Source organism: Apium graveolens, chromosome 4 (genome assembly GCF_009905375.1).
Source record: "Apium graveolens cultivar Ventura chromosome 4, ASM990537v1, whole genome shotgun sequence".
In the NCBI taxonomy this organism is placed as follows: domain Eukaryota; kingdom Viridiplantae; phylum Streptophyta; class Magnoliopsida; order Apiales; family Apiaceae; genus Apium; species Apium graveolens.
The window spans coordinates 104,373,597-104,395,269 of record NC_133650.1 but is presented as its reverse complement, the minus strand read 5'-3'; the positions used below and the strand labels follow the sequence as shown (position 1 = coordinate 104,395,269).

General features: G+C 33.2%; 2 protein-coding genes and 1 pseudogene across 6 annotated transcripts; 2 read left to right on the top strand and 1 right to left on the bottom strand.

The window, feature by feature from the left end:
* Window positions 1-531: 531 nt before the first annotated feature.
* On the bottom strand, window positions 532-9,505 carry LOC141716844 (uncharacterized). The gene is made up of 5 exons (XM_074519022.1): window positions 9,470-9,505; window positions 9,331-9,384; window positions 1,122-1,328; window positions 865-930; window positions 532-769 (listed from the first exon to the last, which is right to left on the bottom strand). The coding sequence occupies exons 2-5, from the start codon at window positions 9,347-9,349 to the stop codon at window positions 600-602; spliced, it is 462 nt and encodes a 153-aa protein (XP_074375123.1). The 5' UTR covers window positions 9,350-9,384; window positions 9,470-9,505; the 3' UTR covers window positions 532-599.
* Window positions 2,207-8,194, top strand: LOC141716808 (flotillin-like protein 4; annotated as a pseudogene).
* Window positions 9,506-17,312: 7,807 nt separating the features above from the next.
* Window positions 17,313-20,296, top strand: LOC141718717 (uncharacterized). Of its 5 annotated transcripts, XM_074521102.1 has the most exons (3): window positions 17,452-17,579; window positions 17,720-19,380; window positions 20,157-20,296. In XM_074521102.1, the coding sequence occupies exon 2, from the start codon at window positions 17,763-17,765 to the stop codon at window positions 19,209-19,211; it is 1,449 nt and encodes a 482-aa protein (XP_074377203.1). In that variant the 5' UTR covers window positions 17,452-17,579; window positions 17,720-17,762; the 3' UTR covers window positions 19,212-19,380; window positions 20,157-20,296. The 5 variants fall into 5 exon arrangements, with proteins under 5 accessions (XP_074377201.1, XP_074377200.1, XP_074377199.1 ...); XM_074521100.1 differs by having other exon boundaries at window positions 17,313-19,380; window positions 20,180-20,296; XM_074521099.1 differs by having other exon boundaries at window positions 17,313-19,380; window positions 20,170-20,296.
* The last annotated feature ends 1,377 nt before the right edge of the window (window positions 20,297-21,673 follow it).

Below are 21,673 nucleotides of genomic sequence, written 5' to 3'. Positions count from 1 at the left end.
TATATAAAAAATATTAAATAATTCCGTCACTTTATTCACATTTCTTCATTTTTCTTGTATCATTTTATTTTTTTAATGTCTCATATCTAAAACAGATGTACACATGGTACCAAAGGAGTAGTCTTACACTCATGTACTAGCCTACCTATAAACACAGCACTTTCACAGTTTCATTCATGTAAAATCTCACCATAAGTCTCTTAAATAATCACTTCTCTCTCAAAAATATGAAGACCCCAAGAACAAAAAAGTACAGTGAGGTGGGTAAGCTAGCAAGGCTACATAGCGCATCACAGATACGCACCTGTAACTCACTCCTAAAATTTTAAATGCTACAAATTACCTTTTTCAGATTTCTCATCTTTCCCTTCATTTCTGCTTCGTTGTTTACAATTTTTTGTTATCCGGGAACGTCTTCATCGGTTTCCTAAACAAAATATGAAGTATAAATTCAATGGTGAAATGTTTTTTACTATTAAATAATCTCTGCAAATCTAAGGTGATTTATATACCTCATCTATGATTCTTAGCTTCTTTTTTTCTTTATCATTCCCGTAATTTTCTCTTTGTTTTTTTCTTCGCTTTTCATCATTTCCCCCCTACAAAATTAGACAATTAGTTAACTGGTTAATACCCAATAGATTATATGATTTTACCTTAACTTGAAGTCTTTTGTTGACTTTTTTTGATTCACAGGCATCATTTTTCTTTATCAACCACGGTGCTGGATTTATAAAATCATCATCCGAATTATAAACAACAACTTCCCCTGCAGAAAGCAATATTTAAGGCAATTCAGCAGTTCAACACTAATATTATAACAAAATATTAGAGGATGATTTTATAAATTAAAGAAGCAAATACCTCTTGTTGGAACATCTGTTTGTACATTGGTAATCATCTGCTCAACATCATTTTCTATTTCAGGTTCTGCAACAAAATTAAGTAACACGACGGAATAAACCACACTCCACTTTTAATATCAAAAAATATCACTAAACTCTTCAAATTTATGACACTTATAATGCCAAACATCAAACCACTTTAATAGAAGATAAGTACTAATATTATGGATGAATTTATAAGACAATAATTTTATACAAGAAGAAATAAGGAAATACCTCTTGCTGGTTCATCAGTTTGTATATTGCTAATCACCTTATCAACATCATTTTCTATCTCTTGTTCTACAACTATATTATCTTCTTCATTATTGCCTCCCGCGTCAATAATTTCAACTTCGGCTTCTTCCAAATTAATGTGAATTGGGCCAGCAACTGGTCTGCGTAGTTTATGTAGTATAAGGCGTGCGCTCCGTCTTATACTACCTACAAATATCATAATTCAAGCATCATATAAGTCTCAATATATCCAAAAAAGATACATAGAAACATTTTTGCGTAATTCTAAGCCTATATGTAAAATAAAAGATTATCAATAATCAGAACTAATCATTACAGAATTGTAAGAATAATAAAAAATCATCTGCATAATCACCACCTCATTCTAAAAGTCATAACTACTCATACTGACAAAATCATTACTAAATCACCAAAATCCTAATCATAACATCAATAAATCACCACCTCTGATAACATTCTCAAGGTGCTTATATGCAACGTGAACGATTCGTGATAACATTCTCAGTGAAAGGCGAATGGAAAAAATCAAATATGAGAAGGCCATAAGGCTGCAAATCATAAATATCTTTTCTAAGTAACATCTTACACATAAAACATACAGCAAAGAAATTAAGAGCGATGATTAGACACTTTCTTGACACTGTTAAAGCCCGGTTAGATAAATATGTCCAAATGTCTCTTCAGGTTCCTTGTAATTTCATAAATGGAAAATCATAAATAAACGTAAAGTCACATCTCAGGTCAACAATATTTTGGAATTTGCAGCATATATTAAAAAGGTTGCGTTTCAAAACCGGAAACATTAAACTGTACCAAGAAATTATAGAATTATAGTAATGAGCAATGGACTAAATTTATTCATAAAAATTAATTACCTGGTGACTATTTAGAAATAAATCTAAATTGGCCTCGAACAACTGCTTTCTAGTTACTCCCACACAGGGATTTACACTACATTTTGTTCTATAAAAGGACTATTCTACTTTCTACTTCCATTTCATATTCATCTTGTTTTCCCAAACCTACATTTTTTCTTTTATTTCTCCACAACTTTTCTGATCACCATGTATAGAGTTGCTAGAGCATCAGAATACCTAGTCATTACTGGCTTAGGAATCACCGACATAAAAATTTGAAAAAAAACATGGATTCTCCCTACTGTCTTCACCATTGGCCCGCGCCTCGATAATGACAGCCTTTTGAAGTATGCCAAGCTCATATCTCCCCATGATAAGCTCTCAAACCATGTCAAAGAGCTTGTTCAGGGTATTATTGAGGCGAAACACGTGTTCTCGCAGCTTCAATGACTATGGAAGAGGTTTTTAAAGGTGCTAAGGAATTCAAACAAGAAGTCTTTGAGAAGGTCCGGCTTGAGCTTAATCAGTTTGGACTTTTGATCTACAATGCAAATGTTAAACAACTGGTGGATGTTCCCGGGCACGTGTATTTCTCATATTTGGGATAAAAAAACACAAATTGTGACGCCCTCAATCTCAGGGTTAGAAAATGAGGACTCACATAGCTTTAATCTAATAATTAAATAAGCATAAACCCTGATTAACTACTAATAGGATCAACAGGATAAAGTATGAGACAAGATTACAACTACCAATCATAAAATATAACTTATAACCCCAAAATATTATTAAGTAAACATAATCGATTCCGGCTGGGAACCGACAGATAACCCATTGTATCTTTAAAACTTTCCTTCTAAGCGCTTGCTCACTCAGAAATACCACCACCTGCTCTGGCAACCGGAAGCCCTCAACACGATAGGTACCACCAGGTACGCTCTTACGAGCAGTGCGTCTAAGCCTGGCCATCTTCTTTCTTAACTGCCATGGTTAGATTAAAACAAAACATATGAGTATAAAATTCAGCAAGTAACTATAAAGCAGTTCTACGATATCAAATCCATAATATACTTTAATAAATTCAGGGCATTCTACTTTTTTTTTGATCTAGGTGGCAGATTTCCAGCTTTTGGGTTAAGAAAAGGTTTTGAAGGAACAATATGGGGCTTTTAAGGAACAAGGCTCAACGTAGGACGAAAGCCGACATTCATCACAAATTATTAAAGGATCAGAATAGATCTTTCAGAAAGAGGAAAGCAACAGTATTTCATTATATGGAATCAATCATATTAACAGATTAAAAATCAGGGTTCTCGAGCTTTAAGCTTCACATTAACATAATCAACTATTTTCAAAACAATATAGACCATTTTCATTTTCAAGAATCAATATACTGAACAGAAAGTTTCAGTTCCCTTTTTAATAACCAATTAGAACCCTTGATTGGATCACTTTATCTTTCCATTTCATTATAATACGGGTGATCAGCCCGTACCGACCTCCATCCGGTCTTTTAGGTACCAATCGGCATAATTTCAGCCTTAAGTTGGACTAGCCCCGCTAGCCTCTTACCATGACTGGAGTGTCCCACTAGCCTCTTACGTCCCAATCCAATCCATCAGGAATTCGTTTGGAAAACCTTGAGTTTGGAAAAAAAGATAGGTTTTCTAAATTCATTTTATCATTACCATGAATACGAAATCATTCGGACTCTTTCGAGTCGAAACTCATTCTTAAGTCAAATTCCAGGAAAACAAAGTTTAGGGAGTGATTCAAGACAAGTAAGGAACAACTCTAAGAATTCTGTGTCAAGGATAACAAGGTACTAAAATTAGAAGGATCAACATTTGTTTAGGGATCAATAGTGTGATCAAGAAACGAGGTATCATTAAATAGGGTTCGCAAGGATAATTATAGGGTTCTATACAATTCATGGCTTAATAAATAACTTGAACAGAAAGGACATGTTACCAAATGGGTTGAATCAGTAAGCTTATCTATAACAATGTATCAAGATCAAAACAGGATATCTCAAGTCATTAACAGGGGTTCATTAATCAATTCCATACTCTACATGGTATGAACAACAACCTCTCTATAATCATTTTCACAAGTAATGAGAGTTACTTGCCTGAATTTTCTTTTCTGAAGGTTGAACTACTGCCACCTAGTATACCCTTTCCTTTCCTAGCCTGAATGCCCTCACGCTCCGGATCTATAATAAAACCAAAATCTTAATCAGTTTCTCAACTCTCGTTCCCGGAACGATCACTCAATTACGATAGCTCGATTATACTCTTGACTCAAATATACGAGTATAGCTTATACACATAAGCACATAGCACATAACACATTCCTTTTTCGTAACCTTTATATCTTTATATACTTATCGATCGACGCGTACTTGCTTAACCTTAACTATTTCTCAAATCACACCAATATAACTCTTACGAGTACATGATTTATTCACAACTAAACCTTTTGCGACCATAACTGTCACTTATAGTTCTTTAATAACAAACCATTTAATTCCCTTTTTCTTTTATTCCTTAATTCGAACCATAACAACAACCAATCACACAAATGAATCACATATCTCCTAGGATTTCACATGCAATCACTTAGCAAGGTATTGGAACCAAATCAGTCGCTTTTCTACTTATATACCATTCGGACATACACGTAAAACACAACCACGTATACTCAATTTCAATATCATATAATCAAACACAAATAATGCAAATCACAAGAATCATTTACGCAATTAAACTTCATCCTTTTTAATCAAAAATCCGAATCATAATCACATTAGAATCGAAAATCAACACCTTCTTTTAATTATCAAAATTCGAACACAAACACCATCCAATCATTGTCATGCAATCAAGTTCTCACTAGCCACTAAGATATTTAGCAAAAATCAACTTAATTCTCTTTTTAAGCATAAGACCCATTCGGGTTTTCCAATAATCATGCATGCAAGGATCAATTTTTGACATGCAAAGTTTTATATCACATTTCCAACTTGTTTTAAACCTTAACTTAGTCTTTTGACTTATTTTCATCAAAATTTCCGAAACACAACACCAAGCATCACCTAATGACTCCAACCCTAATCAAATCATTTAATCAACATGCATGCATTCACTTAATCATCAAATTAATCTTTTCTAAACTCATTTTCATTCGGCTAAATCATGATTTACACTCTCCAAGGATCAAACAATGACATGCACTACTTGTTCTTCTTTAAAACTAACATGCAATCATATTTTTCACTAATTAGGCTTAGCTTTTACTAAGATAAAGTCATCAAATCCAATTCTCCCTTTTTATTAGTACAAAGCCGAACCAAAATCCCCAACATGCAACCCTCAAATTTAATTTTCTAAGCCTCAAATCATTTACACACATCCAAATACTTTTTAAAACAATCAATGCAATCCATTTATCAATCACATACTCAAGTTTTAAAGGAAATACCAAAAACTCTTTTGATCTTTCAAAAACCAAACATGCAAGGCTTAAAATTCATATTAACACATCATTAAAGTTCCACCGGCTCTTCTTAGATCATAGCCGGTGGTGGTCGAACTTAAGAGAGTCCGCAACGGGTCTCCTCTTGAGTTTTAAACCACATAATCCTCTTGAATTTACTCTTATAGTTTTGTATCAAGAAATCAATTTCCTTGAACACAACCATAGAGATCATCACCAAAACACTTACACAAATACTTACATGCAAATGGAATTTGAGAAGTATACCGAAAATAGAAACTATAGAGAGAAATATCTTTGAGTTTGAGTGAAGATTAGGTGTTGCATGCAAGAGAGAGAAGAGAGATGGAGGGAGCCGAGAGAGAGAGAGAGTAGCCGAGAGGGAGTAAAAAAAAAGAAAGAGAGAAGGGGAGAATGGGGTGCACGGGAAAGAAAAGAAAAGGGGGGGAGATGGGTTTATAAACTATCAAATACAAGGGCAATTTAGTAATCTACTAAATCCATTTTATGCTTATTTGATCCTTTCTTTTTACTCAAATGTAATAAAAATCAATTATAAAATATATCTCTCTCGGAAAGTCAAAAGTTATTACAAGTGACAATTTTAATACGTAGATCTCGAAATTAGCTTTCCAACCATTACTCATAATAAGCTTTTGAGTGAACGGTTGATTTTATATGAATTACACAAGCTCGCCTTAATAATAACATTTTTCCACATAAAAATCAATTAAAATGCAATGACCACCAAATAAATCCATTCATCATTTTTAAAAAGTCTTTAGGACTACTATGAAGATAACAAAACAAATCCCATGTTTTTATCTTACTCGGATAATTTTATAAAAATGCATAAAGGTTAGATAAACCTTTATTTAAATCAAATAATTCCTTTAAATTCATAAAAATGTCACAGAGCACATAGTCATGCACATAGACCAGTAATCACACATATACGAACACATAACAACTCAGGTCTGATCAGAGAATTTGTCCTTCTTTAATCTTTATCCTTTTCTACGCGTACCAGGTCACGTTCAGCCTGACGGCCCGACGCTCAGCGTTTCGATTACGCTTCTCATTATCATTATCGACCGACACGTCACTGAGGACGAAATACTTTATTTACACATTCATTTCATTCAATCACACATAATTCACATTTTATATTCTTTAACTCCTTATTAGGACGGGTTCCGTTTTACCTGACGGCCCGACAACACAACTTAACTCCTAAGCTGACTCTTTAAATTGGAACGCTTTTATTTACGCTCCTATATTCTAATATACAAAAAAGATAATTAATCAGCACTTAGTCATATAATTATAATCACATCACATAAAGCATACTTTATTGACTTAATTACGTCGTAAAATTCTCAGTCGTCACACAAATGGAGGCTGCAAATCAAATAAAAGTTGATGTGGCGGAGGCTAGAATGAAAGGAGAGGTTGGATCAAAGTTAAGAGAGGGACAAACGCTTCAAAATGCTGCGAAAATTGATGCAGAGATGAAGATTATTTCGACACAAAGGCAGGGGCAGGGGAGGAAGGAGGAGATAAGAGTAAAGGCGGAGGTGAAGGTTTTTGATAATGAGAGGGAGGCTGAAGTAACTGAGGCGAATGCGGAGCTGGTGAAGAGGAAGGCAGGGTGGGCGAAAGACGCGCATGTGGCTGAGGTGGAGGCAGAGAAGGCAATGGCACTACGGGAGGCAGAGTTGCAGAAAGAGGTGGAGATAATGAATGCATCGACTCAGACGGAGAAGCTCAAGGCTGAGTTCTTGAGCAAGGCTAGTGTTGAATATGAAACCAAGGTGATCAATATTGAACTTTTAAAAACTTGCATGACATACATATTAACCCCTTATCATAAAACCCTAATTTTAAGAGCCTAAAATCGTACAAAAATTAACTACTTCGCACATAATCACTTTGTCAATCTAACAATTAACGTCGTTTCCTACATTTTACACCTCCGAACTTTATCATAGGAAATTCACAATACCTTGTTCTTCTAGTCCTTTCTATTTTCCCCAACACTCTTTTTGTCTTTTAATTACATTCACAATTCCTTATCATACATTTTTTTTACATTTTCTTTCTGCAAAAGAACAAATTAGTGATCGATTTTCAGTAGTATCACTCTCAATCTATAATTAGATATTTATCACTGTAATTTCCACTTGCCATTTAATTAAAACACAGGTACAAGAAGCAAACTGGGAGTTGTACAAGAAATAAAAGGAGGCAGAAGCAATTCTATACCAAAAGGAGAAGCAAGCAGAAGCTCAAAAAGCCATAGCCGATGCAACATTTTATACCCGACAACAAGTTGCTGATGGAGAATTATATGCAAAACAAAAGGAAGCCCAAGGACTAGTCACGCTATCACAAGCATAAGGCACACATGTAAGCACACTTTTGAAAGCCGTATGAGGCAATTACAGTGAATTAAGAGATTACTTGATGATTAATGGGGGAATGTACCAAGAAATCGCGAAGATTAACAGCAAAGCAGTGAGAGGATTGCAGCCTAAGATTAGCATTTGGTCTAATGGAGAAAATAACGGAGATGGGAATAGTATGAAAGGAATTGGGGACGTTTATAAGATGCTGCCACCTTTGTTTAAAATGGTTCATGAACAATATTATTCTAAAATTATCTGCATAATCACCACATCATTCTTAAAACCGTAACTACTCATACTAACAAAATCATCAATAAATCACCAAATGAATAAACTACAACAATACTAAATCACCACAAACCTGATTATATGACTGTCAATACAACAAAAAATCACCACATTAATCTAAAAATCTTCTGCGTAATCATATACAACAAAAAATCACAACATTAATTTAAACTTAGTCAATGAATTTGGTCCATAACAAATATTAAAACCAAATCAGACAGTTCAGCCAAAACCATATGATGTGCTACAGAGGTGATATTGCAAAAAAAAGAAGCTGATCTCAACCCGTAAAATACAGAGCACATTCAAAGTTTATGTTAAATGCAAAATGTAAATTAACCATATAAATCTGTATTTTTAGAAATGCTATAAAAGGTTAAAGCGGCTATAATTATCAGTTTAAGTACATAAGAGCAAGAATCAGAAAATGAAGATGTCCTTTATATTCACTTTAATCCTGCGGTACATACATGATCCATACTAGAAATTACACAACAATTCATCATAATACATGCGAAAAATAGAACATATAGTGTTTTTAAATACCAAACTAAACATAATACAGCTTCTTTGGAACCCAATTTGAAGACTCACAACTCTCAGGACCCATTACACTATCTGCAAAAATCTATTCCTAATTCTTTGTTAAATAAGCCCTATTATAGCTGCTCCACAAAACAAAAAAAAATTGAATAAGAAACATCCTAATTTTTTTAAACATCCTAAATCACCACAAACCTGATTATATGACTGTCAATACAACAAAAAATCACCACATTAATCTAAAAATCTCCTGCGTAATTATATACTAAAAAAATCATTACTAAATCTCCACAACATTGTGTAAGCCTATATTATAAGCAAAAAATAATCTATAATAAGATCTAATCATCATACAAGTGTGAGTCAAACAAAAAATCAAGGCATTACTCTTAAATAATATTTGTAATCCTAAACAATAAAATCACCAATAAATCTGGAAAAAAATCATCTATAAGCAGGGATAATCATAATAAGAGTGACAATATCACAAAAAATCAACAAAAATAAGTACCTTAAAAATAAAAAATATCAACATGCATATTGAAAAACAGGTTTAATAATAAAAAAATTAAGTTAAAGTTAATTTTTACATACCTCCAGGAAATTCATCCATAATTTTCTAAAAATTACTTAGAAACGGGCCGATTTCTGAAAATAAAGAGTATAAGTACGAATTAGACTATTAAACTTGAAGGAAAATTAGAAAATCACTTAGAAATATGTCCATTCTTACCTTTATTCGGAGTGCATCGTCGATGATTTAACAAAGAGAAGAGGGGAGAGAGTGAGAGGGAGAGAGAGAGAGATATTTAGTGAGAGATGTCGTTAATGGTGTGTGTATTTGTGTATCAGTTTGTTAGGCAATAAATGCGTGTGTTCAAGTGTGTCTATAGGCGCACTGTTTTAAATGTAAAGTTAGAAACTGCCACTAATTTTTGATTTATTTACAAAAAAACCACCAAATTTGTATTGTAGTTTTTGCTCAGATGGACGGCTGTGATGAGATCTCATATCTCACCAAAAAAAGGTTCTCAATGGAGCGCGACCCTGTATATATATAGGGAGATGGTTAAATAGAAACCAACCTAATTTTAAAAACTAGAAACCAATGACAACCACTAATTTTATAGCTTGACTTGAATCTCCACCACACAAATTTCATCCACCCATTCTCTCCTCCCTCCAATTTCACGTGACTCCTCTGTGTACCCTATACCCTTGCGTGAATAATTTTATTCCTTTTTTTAATTTATTTTTTTCATTAATCGACAAACCTTTTTTAAAATCTGACTTCAGTATATTTTTCTCCATCTCCCAACGATCAATTTGCATACCATATTTGCTATATTCCGACGATAATCACTATTTATATTTAACAGAATTGTAACACCCCCAGATCCGGGGTCAGGGATCCGGGTCGTCGCGGTCTTTCTTTCCACAATATCACTTCACTTAATTAACAATAAATAACCTCATGATGTGACCCCACACTAACACACACCACAACCCGTTATAGTCTCAGAGATGAAATTGAAATAGGTACAAGTCTTTAAATCCACAATTTAAAAGTTATTACAACCCAAAATAATTACTTGATAAGTTTACAATTAATTGCCATTATCTGCCACAAGTTATAATTATACATAATTGATTCCCAAAAGTAGAAGGTCTGATCTACAGATAGATCTACCTCTGCAGCTATAGCAGCTATGATCTCAACGGGAAGGCGCGGGGCGCTTCCCACGCTCTTGCGCTGGGTCTGCTGAAGTCTGGCCATCTTTCCTAACTGTTGTTGTGTGATGAAGAAATAAAGCAAGAGTGAGCATTACAGCTCGCAAGATAATATATAGTGTAAACAATAACGCAAGCATCTAAATGGATGACTTGCTGGAAACCTTTATCAGGTGAAAGATAATTACTTACTGGATATAAGCAAAAACAAGGGATGAAGTTACCAATTACTTCACTATACTTATATCATTTATAAGGCTACTTGAACTACCACTGTTCAAAGTATTATAGGTTTCAAAAGGTCATCCCATAGATGAGATCACAAGTTAAGACTTGAATAGATTCAATCTTTGAAATATTATTGAATGAAATAAAGTTACGAGATACTTTATTTAGTCCCGATATATATATCCACATATATATCTCTTAAACATTTCCTGGAACCTCTGTTATGTAAAGTATGAACAGAGTTTGTAACATCCAATGAATTTTGGAAAGGAAAAGAATTTTGGCATAAACCCGATATCTTGCTGATCAGGCAAAGATACCAATAAGTAACCTTTTCTACTAGTAGATGGATGAATCCCCCACCGGTCATCACCCTGGCCACATAAGGACCTTGTGCTGGACCGCCACCTGGCCTCTTACGCGTTGATGGACTGCCACCCAGCCACTTACACTTTAATAGACCGTACCCCGGCCTGTCGCTTATGCCGACTCAATTAGAGGGACTTACTTCCCGAACGTTGGGCAAGTAATCAAATTGTTTTCTCAAAACAGCAACCACGTTGCGAATGTAAAATACACCACAGAGCCGGATCCCCAGGTTTTGAGCGAGTATTTAAATCCCCTTTGAAAGGAAGATCTTAAATATAAAAATGAGTTTTGGGGTCCACTCTAACTTTAAAAATCATTTTGAAGACTCGAAAACATTTTTAAGAATGTTTGGAGTACTGCTGATTTATTAAAATAAATCAGTCCCGATATATTAGAAATATCTGAATATTATTATTTAAATAATATTCTCATAAAGATAATCCTTATAAAAATATTCGAAGTAGAAGTTTTAAAACTCATACTTGAAATGGATATTAAATAACCAAAAATATACTTATATGAAAGTACTATCTTCATTTGAATAATCGAAAATAAGTTTGATTATCGAAACATTATTCTTTAATAAAATAAAGAATATTATTAAATAATAAGCGGAGTCATAATACCTCGAATGAATATTATAAATAATATTCATTAACTAAAATAAACGGAGTCATACATCCTCAAATGAATATTCAAATAATAATCATTAAATAGAATAAACAGAGTCATAAGTCCTCGAATGAATATTCAAATAATATTCATTAAATAAAATAAAGTTATCGAATAAACCTTATTCGATCAATAGTTTTGAAAACTATATCCATATATATATAATTATATATATATAATATACTCGGAAACATCGACTCCCGGTTTAGAAATATGTTCACCTTTGGGTCCCCTATACTAAGGGTATACGCAACTACTGCTTATCTCTAGCATAGGTATTACGCAACTATAAGCATTGAAATCAACAGATAGATAACCAGATTACGAAACAGACATGCATATATACCATATCAGCATGCTCCACTATATCGCAAAATTTGCTAATAACAATCATGCACTTATCACAAGATAATGCATATACATATATTTACATCACAACAACAGTATAACGGGTAGAAAACTTGCCTGAGCGACTGGGGGTTATTAATGACTTGGGACGAGTCTGGTAACCTATAAACAACATATAAGTTGGAATTAAACCAAAGCCACTTGTAAATCTATACTTTAACCAATTTAGACTCTAACGCTCGCTTTACGCTTAATGATTCTCTTAAGTCGCTCGAGTACCCTCGGCTCCACCATTTTTAATAAATTAACCATTACGAGTTTTAAGGCGATTCTTTCGCGAGTGTCTTACCAACTCCCTAACACACTTTACATAAATGTTTCATACTCCAATTAGCCCTTTTAGGTCTTTAACATATGTTTCAAAGTAAGGCGAGGGGTAATGATTCGTTCGCGAAACGTCGTTACTTAAAACGGCCGTTTCTCCTAAACCGTACATCGGAATCAAACGAACCACATATCAAAACGAAGCTCGTAACATGAACTATCTAAACAAGGCAATGGTCAAAACCTAGCAGGGAGTTCTCGGGTCCTAATGTTATGAACAAAAGCAGTCTAAAGTAAATCGGACATTACGACGACTATATTTACGCGATTTCCCAATTTTATACCATTCCAATTCAACCACCAATCAATCCCAATTCATTCATACAACCAACCTCCATCCACACTACATCATAACAGCCCCAATCAACTCAACATTAACAATTTATACTTATTCTTAAACTTGAATTTAAACTATACTTAAGTCCTTTAACCAATCAATAAGATTTCAACATCCAATTTACCACAACTCCAACCCAAACTCTAATTATGCAAGCATCAAGCTACTCTTTTACCATAACTATCAAAATCATCCTAATATACAAAGTAAAGTTAGGGTTTGGAGATGTTATACCTTCCTTGAAGTGATGTGAGTAGCTAGAAAGCCTTAAGAAGCCTTGAGATGTCTTAGGGATGCTTGGATCTTAAAGGAAAAACAAGAAAAATCAAGTTAAAAATCTTAAAATCACTATTCATTATCTTCTTCATTGATTTCTTGGAGAAGATTGTGAATGATTTGGAGGCTTAAACTTATAGAATAGCCATAACTATGTATAAGGAGTACTAGATAATTATCTTACCAATTTAGGAAGCTTGGAACTTGAATTTTGAAAATTCTTCTTCTTGAAATGAAGAAAAGCCGAGAGCAACGTTGAAGAAAGAAATGATTTTGTGTTTTGCTTTGATTTGTTTTGGCTAGCTTGGTTGTTTTTGTTTTGTTTTTGGTTAATTACCTTTCTAACCTTGAACTTTGTGTGGTTTAAATCAACCACACCTCCTTCTCCTTATGTCATGCTTATGTCACTTTGTGATGTCATCATCCCTTACTTGCCCTCTTCTAATTGGTTGGATGACCTCATCATCCCTAACCTCCTTGATTAACTTCCTAATTGTTTGCCTAATGACCGCTGATCTGTTATACGGTTCGCTTAACTTTCGTTCTCTTTTCTCGTTTGAGGGATCATACCCGGGATCTTATTACTTGGGTTTCCTTAACCTTTCTCAATACATTATAATCCTTTTATGATCCTCTCTTATAATCCTTTAATTTAAATCTTTTTTATCCAGTTACCTTATACTCAATTCTTTCCGTATCTAGTGGATTTCCGGGAAAAATCAAAGTGTTCGGAATTGGATTCTGACGATCTTTACATACACTTATAAACCATATAGAGTACTAATAAAATTTCAGAATATCAATAACAGAACCCCTACATAGTGTGGCATGAAAAGTTTTCTTATTCAGCAATATCAGAAAAAACACTATTCATAAGGGTTACAAAAAATTCAAAATTTTGGGGTTATTACAAGAATCACTAAACCGGAATTACTATAATTTCATAACTTTCTTAATTTTAGTGATTATCGTAAGTATAATTAGGGATTCAAGATCTAGAAATTACTATCTAAAATTTAAATTGGAACTTAATTTAGTAGTTGTTAAGTTTTAGGGTTCACTCATTCCTTAAATAGGTTTTAAAAATATTTAGCTCTTTTAAATAATAAGAAATTAGTTGATAAACATTCCATTTATTTAGGGTTTAGGGTGTAGGGTTTAGGAAGCCTAAACCCTAACTTAGTCTAGGGTTTAGGGCTTTTAGACCCTAGAAAACAGACCATGTAAATAGTGATTTCTATGTACAATATATTGATTACTATATGTAATTTGGTGATTATTATGTACAGTTTAGTGATTGTCGTCATACGATTTAGTGATTGAAGAGTATATCAGTATGAATATCATACTCACAGCAACACTTTGTCTCCCCCTTTTTGATTTCTTTGTCTGATCTAGGACCTTTTTCTGTAAATTTTTTTCATTTAATTATTTGGGCTTAATAAAATCATAACCCACATAAGTGGACCAGGCCCAACAAAGTTCAATATCTCTCTCTGTTCTTTTTATATTAATAGTTAAATTAACTAAATTTTAGTGATTTTTGTAAGTATAATTAGTAATTTATCGCTGGAATATAACATATGGTATTTATACTGATCGTTAAACACAATCATTATAACACCACCACCTATCTCACCTTCATCACCATGACTGTAACAGCCATAATATCAAATAGAAATCACTAACTTTAACTATTAATACAGTGATTATCATGTGTAGAGAGGTGAGAAAAAGAAAAATCTCATAAAAAAGAAGAAGAAAAGTTTAGAAAATATGAATGGAGGAATATATGGGGTAAACCACTTATCTCACCATCATCACCGTGACTGTAACATCCATAATATCAAATAGAAATCCCTAATTTTAACTATTAATACAGTGATTATCATATGCAGAGAGATGATAAAAAGAAAAAAACTCATAAAAAATAAGAAGAAAAGTTTAGAAAATATGAATGGAGGAATATATGGGGTAAACCACTTATCTCACCATCATCACCGTGACTGTAACATCCATAATATCAAATAAAAATCCCTAATTTTAACTATTAATACAGTGATTATTATATGCAAAGAGATGAGAAAAAGAAAAAACTCATAAAAAAGAAGAAGAAAAGTTTAGAAATTATGAATGAAGGAATATATGGGGTAAATGGAGAGGAACGAAAATGGATGACGGTGGTAACGGGGGCTGATGATGGTGGTAGAGGTGATGACTGTGATAGGGTGGGGTAATGAGATAAGTTGAATTGTGGGGTTTTGGGGGAAGAGTCGGGGCTGGTTACAGTGAATTGAGAATGGGGTGGGCGGATAGTACTAGAGTGAGGTGGGCTAGGTCTTAGTTTCTAGTTTTTATTTTAAGGCAGTTTTTATTTGAACAACCCCTATATATATATTTTGATTAAAATTTATTAGTTATGACTTATGAATAAAATTAAAATTTTAAAATTTTTGGTTAAAGAAATCGAACCCACAAAATGACATGAATGATAAATTTTGCCTATTTGAGATATATATTGAATGATACTGAGGGTAGGGATGAGCAAAACCGAACCGAAATCGAAAAACTAAACTGAGCCGCGCTAGTTTGGTTCAGTTCGGTCCTAATTTTTTTTCAGAAATTCGGTCAAATCGGTCTGCACTGAATAGACCAAAATAAAATTCGGTTCGGTTATCGGTTCGGTTCCTTTAAAAATATTCCGGTCCGGGCCGAATAGATCGAATAGACCAGATCATACATACTATAATTTTATATTATGTACATTTTACATAAGTCTTAAAAATTATAATCATATTTTTAATTTTTAATTGTATTTATATATTCTTAGAACTATACATATCACATTAATTTAATTATGTTTTAGATTTTATAATTTTTGGTTTAATTATTAATACAATTTCTTTTTAAAAAATTCGGTCCGTTCAGTTTAAAATCGGACCGAACCGATTTATTTCGGTTCGGTTTGGTCCGATCCATAATAGAATTGCGGTCCAATAAAAAGTGACAATTCGGTTTTTCGGTCTATTCAGTCCGGTTCGATTTTGGACCGAACCGACCGATGCTTAGCCCTAACTCACGGTGTAAAAATTTTTAGTTTCAAGACAAAGTATAATAAAAAATTCAGGCGAATGAAAATTATTTTATATATGAATAATTAAATTGAGTAGCCCTCTCTTCATTAAATAGCCGTCTCAATTTTTTTTAAGGGGCTTATTTAATTTTTATCGGCGCAAAGTATCGATCCCTCTTTCTTACTTATTTTTGATTAAATTTTAATTTTCTTTCAATAAACTCTTAATTTATTTAAATTTTGTTTAGTCTCTCTTCTTTATTGTGAGAATTTGATTTTACAAATATGTGAAATTTTCATGATATTGATTTAGTAATAAGGGTCTTATGGCGATACATCTGTAATCGATCATTTAAAACAACAATCACAGATTACAATATAAATATATCTCTTAAAAAGACCGTTTGGTTGCCTATAAGAAATAAGGATTAACGGAGATATGATTATTCAATTTCTACTACATGTGTATAGGCGTATGATATTTTATTATTGATTTTTTTTTCAAAAAAATAAAGTAAAAAATTCAGGCAAACACTATCAAGAAAATAATTTTAAAATTTTTTATTCAGATAAGTTCGTATTGGGATTAACCTTTCAAAAAATCCTCTCTATTTGGTAAAATCCGGCTCCTTCAAATCTGATTAAGAAAAATATACTACCCAAAAAACTAATCCTTTCTATTCTGATTTGAGAAAAATAATTTAAATCTATTCATACCGTAGAAGTATCCGGAATAATTAATTTAATAAAAATAAAAGCCAAAAAATGAACTTCTATCCTATTTTCTTATATTTTAAATTTTGTTTTAATATATAAAATCATTAAAATGAAGTAAGAAATAATTTTGGTTTCCCTGGAAGGCCGAAAAAGTCCGAAAAAATGACAAAAATAGCCTGTTTTTTTTAAAAATTAATAAAAATAGTCCTTCTGAAAAAAGTGGTCAATTTTAGGCGATGGAATACTCCACTGTCAGGAGTATCCCAATTTGTATAAAATAATTCACTGATAATTGAATATTTCATATATGCGAGGTAAATATGACAGTTGGTATCTCATCTGCTAAAATTGACCAATTTTTTAGAAATCGATCATTTTTATTAATTTTATATAAAAATAGGCTAAATTTGGCTGACGCCAGCAAATCCAAGCCGGCTAAACAAAACCCCAAATGAACTTGTTTGCTGGGCAATAATCAGTCTTAACAAAAACCTTTTAAATCTTGCAAATGCTTCACTGTTTCTGTGTATATAACCTATACACACACTCTTCAAAATTTCATCTTTTATTCAAATGGGTAGTGTAGTGAGACCATCTGCTGACACCCAATTGGTTAAATTTGTTTGTGCAATTGTTGTCAAAGGCCACTGGCACAATCTTTTAAACTCAAAGATTCAATCTTTAGTTAATTCAAGCACCATCAATCAGGTACTTCTTGATGTTTCATTGTACAACTCTAATATTTCTTGGTCTTTTTTTAAATGGGCTGAATCAATTCCTAATTACAAGCATTCTTTACAATGTTCTTGGACTATGATTCACATTCTTACTAAAATAAAGTACTTTAGGGATGCTCAGAACTTGCTAGAAAAAATTGCACTTAAGGATTTTATGTCGTCGCCTGCGGTTTTGAATGCAATTATGAGTGACCTTGATGACCCTGATGTGAATTCTCATGTTTTGAGCTGGTTGATGATATTTTATGCGAATGCTAAGATGATTCAAGATTCGATTCGGGTGTTTGAGCATATGAGGGATAAGGGGTTTAAACCACATTTGCATGCTTGTACTGCAGTTTTGAATAGTTTAGTTAAGGATAGGTTGACTGATATGGCATGGAAAGTTTTTAAGAAGATGGTGAATGTAGGGGTGGTTCCGAATTTACATGTTTATAATGTGTTGGTTCATGCTTGTAGCAAGTCGGGGGATGTGAAGAAGGTGGAAGAGGTGTTGAGTGAGATGGAACTTAAGGGTATTGTTGCTGATCTTTTTACTTATAATACTTTGATTTCGTTGTATTGCAAGAAAGGTATGCATTATGAGGCTTTGTGTGTTCAGAATAGAATGGAAAGTGGAGGGGTCAGTCCTGACATAGTAACTTATAATTCCTTAATATATGGTTATTGCAAAGAAGGTAGAATGAGAGAGGCTTTACGGTTATTTAAGGAAATTAAAGGGGTAAATCCAAATCATGTTACGTACACTACTCTGATCGATGGGTATTGTAGATCGAATGACCTTGATGAAGCTTTAAGTTTGCGTGAGGCTATGGAGGCTAAAGGACTCTATCTCGGGGTTGTTACTTACAACTCAATTCTCCGCAAACTGTGTGAAGAAGGGAGGATAAAGGATGCTAATAGACTCCTGAATGAGATGAATGAAAAAAACATTGAACCAGACAATGTTACATGTAACACATTGATTAATGCATACTGCAAGATTGGAGATATGAAGTCGGCATTAAAAGTTAAAAATAATATGTTGGAAGCTGGATTAAAACTCGACTCATACACATACAAGGCATTAATTCATGGTTTCTGCAGGAAACTTGAGATGGATTCTGCGAAAGAGCTGTTGTTTTCCATGCAAAGTGCAGGATTTTCTCCAAGTTATTGCACATATTCATGGCTTGTTGATGGTTACTGCAACCAAGGTAATGAAGAGGTAGTCTTGAATTTGCCAAAGGATTTTCTTCAAAAGGGTCTTTCTCCTGACATTTCATTGTACAGGGCACTCATACGAAGATTTTGTAAGAGAGAAAAGGTTGACTGTGCTCAAAGATTATTCACTGTTATGCAGGGGGAGGGAATATTTGGAGATACTGTTGTATTCACTAGTATGGCATATGCTTATTTAAAAGTGGGAAACCAAGTTGCTGCTTTAAGTTTCTTAGACGAGATGTACAAGAGGAGGTTAATGGTGACTCTAAAGATATACAAAAGTTTAAGTGCCTCTTATGCCGGTGATAAAGGCATTCTGGATATATTTTGGGATCTCGTCTTCAGTAAAAATCTAGTGTCCAAGGCTCTTATTAAGGATATAAAGCAGTTGAAAATGTAATCATAAAATTTCAGGCATCTTAGCCTGCTAGAAATTTTAACCTGAACTTTTGATGACACTTGCGTGTTAACCGGAATTGGGTTTGTATGCTATCAACATTTGCTACTGAGAATTAACTGTAATAAGTGATTCTCTCCTTCAAGCAAGTTGGAACTCAAACAAGTAGCAGGTATTCTAGTAAAATTTTGACAAGCATACTGTTTTAAACCTTAGCTTTTGTTGGAAGTGTGTTGGGACCATCTTAGTTCTGTTTTGCTGCATGGGTTGATTTTCTATTCAATTGCTTGCAAGTGCATAGTGTATTCTGATTTTCTCTTTACACAACGTGATCTTCAGTTGGGTTCCTTATCAGACACATTACACTGTCAGTCCTGGAGTGATACCCATCAGTTGTTAGTTCCTTCACAACTTATTTAGCTGTTTATATCTGGTCAAGTGTAAGCAAGAATTTTGAAACTTTCATTTCATATTTTTTACATTTTCTAATCATTTTCATCACTACAAGAATAAGATGTTCATCAATGGTTTTCTGGTTGCTAAAAAATGATTTCCATTTGTTTATTATATTTGTAATTGATGTCATGTAATGCACATGCAATGAAGCTAAATCTCAAATATAATTGTTCCTTTTACTTGCAAAATAAAATTAGCCTTGCACTTATTGACGTATAGATGCTAATAAGTAATACCTTTAAGTTTTGGGAGATGCGATGGACATAGAAGCTACGGTTCAGTAGGCACTCAAACGATCTCCTCATACCTTTACTTTCTTTAAGCCTTCTATCAGTTTTTGAACTTGGTTTATGATCTGTATGTACAAGGGTAGGTGTCTGGTGATCGGGAAGGGAGGGTGGCTGTGGGGTGTTAAAGAATTGTTAGTGCAAAGACTATATCCATATTTTAACATTTTAAAACTCACAAAACTTCTTTTACTTTTGTGACTAGAACTTTCATGTAGCTGGTCTCAGGTATAAATTGGCCTATTGGGAGAAATTGTGACTCTCTCGAAGATGCAAAAAATTACTGAAGCTATGTGCAGCAAAGAGGCTTAACAACATGCCTGTAACAATATTGTCCGCTTGCAGGTGAGTTCTTGGTATACATCTGTATACTATAGTCTCTATGGAGTTATGTGTGTTGCATATAATTTTTACTTCTTGCAAAGAGTTGGATATGTAGATGTTATCATATGTATTATGTCCCACATGTATGTTTTTGTGACCATTTGTGGACATTCTCTTATGATTTTTAACATATAAAAACCTGCTTTTACTCTAGGAATGTGTACTGAAGGAGTTTTATTTTTTCTTCTTCTTTCTTTTTTTATAATAAGCTATAAATACCTGTATAAGGGGAGTGAGGAACTAAACTCATGGCTTATGTCATGGGGCAGGGTTTCCCTACCACTAGGCTAAACCTTCAACCAGGTTCATCTTCCTTTTATCATAAACACTCGTTTTTCTGAAATTATCTCTTAAGACTTTATAAGATTTGCTACTATTTTTTTTCAAGAAAACGCGGACCTAAAATAGTTATTCATCTGAGGTGCTTCATGTAATTTTTCAGTTCTCATGTGTTCATTATATATAAGCAGGTAGCAAGAGCAATAGCTCGATATGGTAGTGTTTGTTACTTCTGATAATTTACCTTTTGCAGAAAAAGTTCGTGAGCCGTTCATTAAGCAACATATGTTCCTATTTACAGTTAAAATGAGAAACACCATGCTGCAGAAACATCTTTTAAGCCAATCAGGATGTTGTTCTTCAACATGTCCTGAGGTGATTGGGATTTGGTTTGCGAAGGTCACATGGAGGAGATGCAAGTACAGTATAACCTCCATACATTAATACTCTGTATAGTAATAACCTCCGTGTTGTAACAAAAAATTACGGTCCCAACTTGGGCAAGTAATTATTAAGAATAAACTCTATATTGTAATATTTTTTGCTTTTTTTTAAAGTCCATCCCTTAATAATTTTCCTCTATATAAGAATAAAAATGCTTAAATTATATTAAATATATCTACATAGCCAACTTAAAATATTTTTCTAAAGCTGTTTCTGACAGTGACTTGATCATTCGGTGCATCCTTTAGCTTGAGTGTCCATAATAATTCATCTATGCTTAAAATAATTTGCAACTGTACGTGGTTAATAATACATCGAGGACCACGAAGAAACTGCATTTGTAATTCCATCCGGGAGAGATATTTTTTATGGTTCCAAGTTATGTTAATCTGTTATGTTAATCTATTATAAATACCTATGATATATTTTAAATTTATAAATTTAAGATTAATATATATTTTTGATAAATTTTGAAATTTAAAATTTATATGTGTACTTTAGAATAACCTCTCTATAATAATATTTTTTCTTGGTCCCAGGGATATTATTGTATAGAGGTTTTACTGTAATTGACTGAGACAAACCATAATTTGGAGAAACCAAAAATCTGTGCAC